This window comes from Berghia stephanieae, chromosome 9 (genome assembly GCF_034508935.2).
Source record: "Berghia stephanieae isolate SIO BIC M18660-M18661 chromosome 9, UCSD_Bste_1.3, whole genome shotgun sequence".
NCBI classification, from domain to species: Eukaryota; Metazoa; Mollusca; class Gastropoda; order Nudibranchia; family Aeolidiidae; genus Berghia; species Berghia stephanieae.
Window position 1 is genome coordinate 14,341,706 of NC_088368.1, and position 8,833 is coordinate 14,350,538.

Sequence of the window (8,833 nt, forward strand, 5' to 3'; positions counted from 1 at the left end):
TTTCGTTTCACAAGTTCAAAATCTTTACCATTCTGTTCACAAGCTTTTTTCAGAATCTGTAGAGCTTCTTCGTATCTCTTATTTGCTGCCAGCCATCTTGGTGATTCGGTCAAAATAAAAGGTGTTAAAAGCGCCATTAGACCGAAACCAATACTAGCAACGTGGAAATACCGCCAACTCATATTCCTTACAAAGTAAGCACTGGCTCCAGTGACAAGAGTTGAAAATACCCAGCAGGTATAATACCCGGCTATAACGATTTGTCTATGTCTAGGAACAACGAGCTCAACAGCATAGATGGTTACAGTGGTCAGGGCTGCTTGGCCAGCCAGTCCATGAAAGAATCGTATGATGTATACGATGAATATGCTTGGCGAAAGAACATGACCCACCTCGAAAAGAAGACATAAAAATAATGAACACACAATCACAGGTTTTCTTCCAAAGCGATCTGCGATTGGTGAGGAACCCAACCCTCCAACGATCTGCCCAATTGTGAAAGTCGTCTGAGTAAATTCGATTTGTCCTTTGGATTCGCAAACGAGATCCCATTCAGAGTTGTACGTAGTGCCTTCAGCAGAGAAAAAGTCACGACCTTCAGGGCAGCTCAAAGAGTGGAAAGTGGGCTGTGTATTGTCGCTTTGGTTGGAGGTTATCTTGATTTCGATGTCACACGACTCGTAAGAGACATGCGCAGATGAAACATTTCCGTTCAACTCGGAAGAATATCGTTTGATGAGCTCAGTGTCATTAACTTTCTTGCATTCGTGATAGGGAGTGTAACCTACGATGAAGGAGGCAACGTGAGAGTTTTAACATTTTTTTATTAGAGAAATTGAAAACGTTCCAAAAACTTATGCTATCAGAAACGTTACCGTACTTTTCATAGACGGAAAAGGAAAATTAAAGCTGATAATGTAATCATCGAAAATGTAACGTTTTGTTTTTGTTCTTTATCGAAGAAGAGTTTCGGGCCTGACACGTTCCGTATTTAATACTACATTATTTTTTAAAGCTTTTATCTTCATTTTTATTCTACATTATTTATCTTGTATTTTATATCTTATTATCTCACAGATGATTATTAAGTCAGTCAATTGGACTTCAAACATTGAATTTAAAGTCTTAATTATGGAAGTTGAATTTTTTTATTTTTTTTTAAACTTTCACCAAAGCGAATAAAATTGACCCATCCCCTTATTCTTAATCATGGATAGTTTGTTTTTTCTTGTCTTGTTTATCTTTGTCTTTTTTGTTATTTTGTATTTTTTGTTTGTCAGTTTGTTACCTTTTTTTGTTTTTGTTAAATCAATTATTGATGTTTGATTTGTTTTATTTCTATTTTGGCTTCAAATTGTTATCGTTATAGTTTATATACTATACCCAACGATTAAAAAAAATATTGTTATTCATTTTCCCCATTAAACTTTAAATTTGAATTTCTATCGATATTTCAACTCCCCCACTTCTCAAAAGTATAAGGTCGATGGTCATGGTAAAAAAAAATGAGCATTTATATAGCGCAATATCCACTTAACGTGCTCAATGCGCTTTACAAGGGCTCCCTGGTCAACAGCAACATTTAACATGTAGGTCGAGACATAACGACTGTTATTTTTCGGACAAAGACAACGCTGTGAACGGCCAGGTACTCATTTTACACCTGAGTACGGTGAGAGAATGTGAGTAAAGAGTCTTTTCCAAGGACTCAACTATGCGCCGAGCGAGGCTCGAACCCAGGACCTTCCGATCCGAAAGCGAGTGTCATACCACTAGACCACATAGCCGCACATGGTAGTGATCAAAAGGTTGATGATAATGATGATGATGATATTGATGACAATGATGATGATAAGGGTGAGGATGATAATGATGTTGATGACGATGATAACAACCACGACGCCGAAAAAAATTGTAAAAGGAAAGATTGTTTATGTTTTGATTTCTTACCCACAAACACGATGGACAACAACAGATAGGTGACAATGGTCAACGACATTTTGGAATAAATAAGTTGTATCAGTTGATATCGTCCTGGCATTCCTAGACATTCGAGAACCTTCTCGAAGGATGGAGGTCCATCTCCGTCATCATCTACCGGCTCTTCTTCATCGTCCTTTACGTCATCTATGGCCTTATCTGTGTACTTTTCTGGTTCCACTCCTTCTTCGCTGTTCTCCACTTGTTGGTGGTTCATTGTCAAGTGTGTAGTTGAAGCTTGCAGCTTAAAATATAAATGCTAATGATGACGACGACAGATAACATGATGATGATGATGATGATGATGATGATGATGATGATTACGATGATGATGATGATGATGATGATGATGATGATGATGATGATGATGATGATGATAATAATAATAATAATAATAATAATATTGATACTAATAATGATGATGATGATAATAATAATAATAACAATAACAATCAGTAATAATGATGATAATAATTATAATAATGATATTATTAATAATGATAATAATAATAATAATAATAATAATAATAATAATAATAATAATAATAATAATAATAATAATAATAATAAATGATAATAATAATAATAATAATAATAATAATAATAATAATAATAATATAATAATAATAATAATAATAATAATAACCTCCTAAAGGTCTGATCCGCCCAAAATTAAATAAATCATGATGCGCAAAGTTCGGATGGAGACTTCAGAGAATCGATCCGCCGACCATCGATATGAATTTGTTTCTTTTTTAATTTATTTCGATCCGCCGACCATCGATATGAATTTGTTTCTTTTTTAATTTATTTCGATCCGCCGACCATCGATATGAATTTGTTTCTTTTTTAATTTATTTCGATCCGCCGACCATCGATATGAATTTGTTTCTTTTTTAATTTATTTCGATCCGCCGACCATCGATATGAATTTGTTTCTTTATTAATTTATTTCGATCCGCCGACCATCGATATTAATTTGTTTCTTTTTTAATTTATTTCGATCCGCCGACCATCGATATGAATTTGTTTCTTTTTTAATTTATTTCGATCCGCCGACCATCGATATTAATTTGTTTCTTTTTTAATTTGTTTCGATCCGCCGACCATCGATATTAATTTGTTTCTTTTTAAATTTATTTTGATCCGCCAACCATCGATATAATTTTGTTTATTTTTTAATTTATTGAGATACATCTAAAATTGTCAGTCATTTTGTTAGTTTACTTTATGAGCGGCTATGTGGTGTAGTGTTATATGACACTCGCTTTCGGATCGGAAGGTCTTGGGTTCAAGCTTCGCTCGGCGCATAGATGAGTCCTGGGAAAAGGCTCTTTACTCACATTCTCTCACCGTACTCAGGTGTAAAATGAGTACTTGGTCGTTAACACCGTTGTGTTATATATATATATATATATATATATATATATATATATATATATATATATATATATATATATATATATATATGGGCAAGTCCATAAAAAGTCATCACTAAGGTCAAAAAATAAGTCTATTAACTAGTGATCTTAATTGAACTTTTTACCATCCAGGATAGTTGAATTTTTAATCTTATAAAAAACAACGGTGCTATCCTACTGTTTACCTCTTCAAAACTCAATGAATGTGGACCACATGTGGCAGACATTAAAGTAAGTGAATTTTTATTGATTTTGTTTTATTATTGCAGTGTAATTAGGATTAAGTTTATTAATATTAATACCTGTATGATTATTTAGGTAATTGGTTGGTGACAGCTTTACAAAAGATGGCAGTTTATTATGTTCTTGGTATATAATAATAATAATAATAATAATAATAATAATAATAATAATAATAATAATAATAATAATAATAATAATAATAATAATAATAATATAATAATAATAATAATAATAATAATAATAATAATAATAATAATAATAATAATAATAATAATAATAATAATAATAATAATAATAATAATAATAATAATAATAATAATAATAATAATAATAATAATAATAATAATAATAATAATAATAATAATAATAATAATACTTTATTGCATCCCAAAAAGGACATTTTTTTGTACAGACGTGTTATAATTTACACAATAAGATAAAAATACAATGGAAATAGGATGTATATATAAAAAAGGAGCAGCTCCATAACCAGAGCCGCGCTTTATAATAATGAATAATTTCAACACTGTAAAATTAAATAGTTAAAACTGTCACTATAATTTGAAAATTGAAAAGATTGCAAACAAATGAATTAATAAATTAATATTTACATTTTTTTAAAATAAAAATACGAAATAATTATATAAAATGATTATTGCTTGTTGTTATAAAGCCTAATACTAGACGACAGAAAAGATTTTCGGTGTCTCTCTGTTTTCGTTGAAATAGAGAAAGGGCGACCACTCCCTCCTGACATAATAACTAATGGTCTTAGTGGATGATTCTGGTCATTTAATATTTTAGTTATTTTACTAATACAAAATTTCTCGTATAAAAGATCTACATCGTCAACATCATTTATATAGCTTTTAATGATTTTTTAAGTAGTTGAATTTATTTTGTTCTTTTCCACTAGTAAGCAATTGCCTCCCCAAGCTGTTATATAAAATGACAAGACACTTTCGATTACTGCACTAGATTTGAATGCCACGTCAGTGACAAAAAAGTACATCATTTTAATTCATAATGATGCAATGGTTTATTGATTTATCTTTTTGTGTACACTTAAATATCGATCATACTATTTGATTACCAGTAAATGGTAAAAAGAAAGTGATCAGAAAAATAAATGGGACCGTCACTGACGTGGCACTTGTTGTCACTGACGTGGCACTATATAACGAAACATCCGGTTTGTTAAAAAGTAATTGTCCCATGCATAAGATATTACAAAGAGGCATGGGAGTCATTTGAATTTTAAAATGTATTGATAATTGTTGGGTTTCTGTTGGTTATTAATGTATAAAATGTGTGTCTGTCCCTCTTTCCCAGATTTCAACCGAACTATGACTCCAACTATCTCAACGGAAACTATGAGACAAAATCGAATGAGCATGATGGAGGAGAAACTCGGGATGAGGGAAACGAATAAACAGCAGCAGAGAAACTCCAGATTAAATCAGACTGATAGGAAATGAAATGAATAGACCATAAAAGTAGTGAAAAGAAAAAGAAGTGGCATTTAGAGCAACAACAGAGGGGGGAAAAAATAAAAATCAACGGCTCTAAAATAAAAAGGTTTCAACTATATATAAGCATTTGTAAGTGCTTTATCAAATGCTAAATCCAGTCTACCAACCAATTCATGTAGAAAGTCAGCATTGTTATTGCTCTTGCTGATAAATTTTCAAAAGCAGACAGTTCAGCCACTAAGACTAAGATAAGTGGATAGACCCTAGACATTGAAGTTCAGAAGTTTTATGAATGGGATATGATCTCTTGGTCACTGGTGAAATATTTCACAACAGACAGAACTAAAGATGGTAAATAAAGGAAACAAAAGAAGCTGTAACTTTCAACTGTGAAAGAAGTCCATTTATAAAACCTACAAAAACTTGATTTCAAGATAGGCAAATCAAAATTTGCTCCCAGGTGCCTAGAACATATTTAGCTCATATCGGAGAGGGATCAAAATGTTTGCTGCTGTGTGTATCATGAAAACTTCAAGAAACGTCTTTCAAGGAACACTGACACAAACAATTATTGTGTGTCTCTATCAGCAGACTAAATTCATATTCCTCTTGATTAGCCTTCTACACATCTTCTATTATACTATACAATCGTCTACCATTTGTTTAATGGGGAAATGAGCCAAGAAGGAAGAAAGAGAGGATGGTATGGGTACTGCTTAAAAAGAATTTGCAACGCAAAACAGAACTTAGGCTCTTAAGAAAACAAGAAGTCAATCATTTCAATCACCCAGCATCCACTAAAGAAAAAAAGCTTCAAGCAAATTTGAGCTTTGGATGAATTATTCTTCATGAAATTTTTTCAGAAAATTATGCAGTTAAATACGAAATTTAAATTATGACGACTCATTAGGATCAGGCAGGCATAACAGACTTAACAGCTTTGATAACAAGAGCAACAGTCAACCTCCTCTGTCAGATGATGTATTGCATACGACAATGGAGCTGTGCGCTATCTATATACTTATCTTGTCTCTTTTTTATGTGTCTTTTTGTAAAATATTGATTTGTTTCCTTTTTTAAATCTATTTATTCATATATTTTGTTATCATTTCTTAAGAAATTATAGCCTTATCATTATATGTGAATAGCTTAAATACTTACTTCAAGTTTGTGGAAAGCGAAACAGTTTGGTGAAGGCACTGGTGTAAGATATAAACCTGAAAAGGTTATGGGGTTGTGAATATCTATAAGCTACACTGACAACTATATACAAATATTTTAAAAGATCAAATAAAATAAAACAACCTAACTGTATTTCAGTTCATCGCTACATTATGGTGATATCAATAGCGTTACGAATCAATTAGTTGTTCTTCTTCTTCTTCGTCTTGTGGAAACCTCCAATATTGTCGAGGATCATTCCACAGTTTGTAGTGTTTTACATTTTAAACTTGCTAAAACTCTACACATAATACCAATTAAAAAAACAAAAACAAAAAAAAAACACATAGATTAAAAAGTCACGTTGTGAACTCTAGCAATCGCGTGAAGGCATGTTGGCAACCGTTTTCAGCCACTTCAGCTGGGAGGCTATTCCATAGTCGGGCAGTGGAAGGGAAAAACGAATACATGTGGGCGTCTGTTTTTGATGTTGGGATGGTTACTCTTGCTGTGTGTCCCCTCGTATTTCTTGTGCCGATATCTTTGATGTCGTTTGGAAGTTTAAGGCACGAATTTTTGTAGTAGATCTTGTGGAACAATTTAAGTTTATCTATCTTTCTTCTCTTTTCCAGAGGTTCAAGGCCAATCCGTTGTGATATTTCAGACGCACCTGAGAAAGGATCGAATGTGTTTGTAATGCGTCTTGCTGTTTTTCTTTGGATGTTTTCTAAGGTGTCGATGTTTTTCTTTGTATATGGGTCCCAAATTGAGCTGCCATACTCCAAAATTGGTCTAACAATAGTTTTAAAAGCAAGGGTTTGAGTTGTGATTGGGAATCTTTTTAAATTGCGGGTGATGTAAGCGCTTGTTTGATTTGCCTTTGAAGCCAGGTGACATATGTGGTCATTCCATTTGAGGTTTTTAGCAAACTCAATGCCAAGGTATTTTGCTGTCTTTACATGTTATACCACGTCCGGTTTGGGATTGGGTTTTCTTTGTATTTTGGGAGATTTTTGTCTTTTTTTTGTATCTATTTTCTTTACCATATATTTTCCACTGTGTTAAAAAGAGATAACACGGAGCCTAACTGGGCAATATCACAGTTAATAAATCTCCAAAAGCACGCTTTAAACATGTGCGGCTATGTGGTGTAGTGGTAAGACACTCGCTTTCGGATCGGAAGGTCCTGGGTTCGAGCCTCGCTCGGCGCATAGTTGAGTCCTTGGAAAAGGCTCTTTACTCGCATTCTCTCACCGTAGGCCTTCTAACATGGATAGTGCATTGATCATTTCTTCTCGGAATATACTTCTCTATTCCCCTATGTATTTAAAACCCGTCCTCCCTGCCTCATCTCTTTACGGGTCCTTTTTAATGTAAATTTATTTTTAAAATGTCTATCCTATCTCCATTTCTCTTTTGCTTCATTGCATTTTTTCTTTATTTTCTTTGTTAAGGTTTTATGTTTTTCTACATCTGATTTATATTGCCTTCTTTCTTCCATTAGTCCTAGCACTTCATTAGTCATCCACTTCTTATTCTCTTTTCTAGATTTTTGTGGTATATTTTCTTGTATAGCTTCATTAATTGAGGTTTTAATTCCGTTCCATAATTCATCTGTATCAGTTAGATCTTCTACTTCTAGCAATTGGAAAGATAGAAGGTAAATAGAGTAAAGGTAGACCAAGAAAAACATATTTGAATAGTTTGAACAGCTGGGTGACAAAGAAAGAGAAGAGTAATATTAGTTTTCTGAGGTTATCTGATCAGAGAGATGAATGGCGTATCATGATCACCGATGTCTGGCACAGACTTGGTACTTGAAGAAGAAGAAGATCCCATCTCCTTTTACATTGGTGCTAAAATGACTTAAAGGTATCGCAAACAGAGTAACACCCTTAAAAACGTGAACACATAATAATTAATAATAACACGGTGGTTGGTTTAATCAATTCCTACTTGTTTGAACTAGGGCATAGAACCAAGAAAGTTTGAATGAGCCCAATCAGACACGCACGGTACCTACGTGTCCATGCAATCATAATGGAGATTAAATTAGCTTTTTTACTTACAATAGTATCTAGTTCTCCATGATTATAATAATGATGATGATCGTCGTAATATTATTCATTATTATAATGTGGGAATGATAATGACGTTAATATTGATAATATAATTATTATCATTTTTATTATATATAATATGTGAGTTATATTAATAATAATAGTAATAATAATAATAATAATAATAATAATAATAATAATAATAATAATGATGATGATGATGATGATGATGATGATGATGATGATGATGATGATGATGATGATGATGATACAATAATAATAATAATAATAATAATAAATAATAATAATAATGATGATAATAATAATAATAATAATAATATATAATAATAATAATAATAATAATAATAATAATAATAATAATAATAATGATGATGATGATGATGATGATGATGATGATGATGATGATGATGATGATGATGATGATAATGATGCTGATGATGAAAATAATAATAATAATAATAATAATAATAATAAT

General features: G+C 32.0%; 1 protein-coding gene across 1 annotated transcript in view; it reads right to left on the reverse strand.

Moving 5' to 3' along the window:
- The window catches only part of LOC144979736 (solute carrier family 22 member 3-like), an 8,178-nt gene extending 1,585 nt beyond the window's left edge, over window positions 1–6,593 (reverse strand). Inside the window, exons 1-3 of the mRNA XM_078926707.1 lie at window positions 6,278–6,593; window positions 1,951–2,224; window positions 1–784 (exon numbers count right to left, since the gene is read on the reverse strand). The exon at window positions 1–784 is cut by the window's left edge and continues 1,585 nt beyond it. Of these exons, the coding sequence (XP_078782833.1) occupies window positions 1–784; window positions 1,951–2,197 (1,031 nt within the window). The 5' untranslated portion in view covers window positions 2,198–2,224; window positions 6,278–6,593. The remainder of the gene's footprint in view (window positions 785–1,950; window positions 2,225–6,277) is intronic.
- Window positions 6,594–8,833: the final 2,240 nt, after the last annotated feature.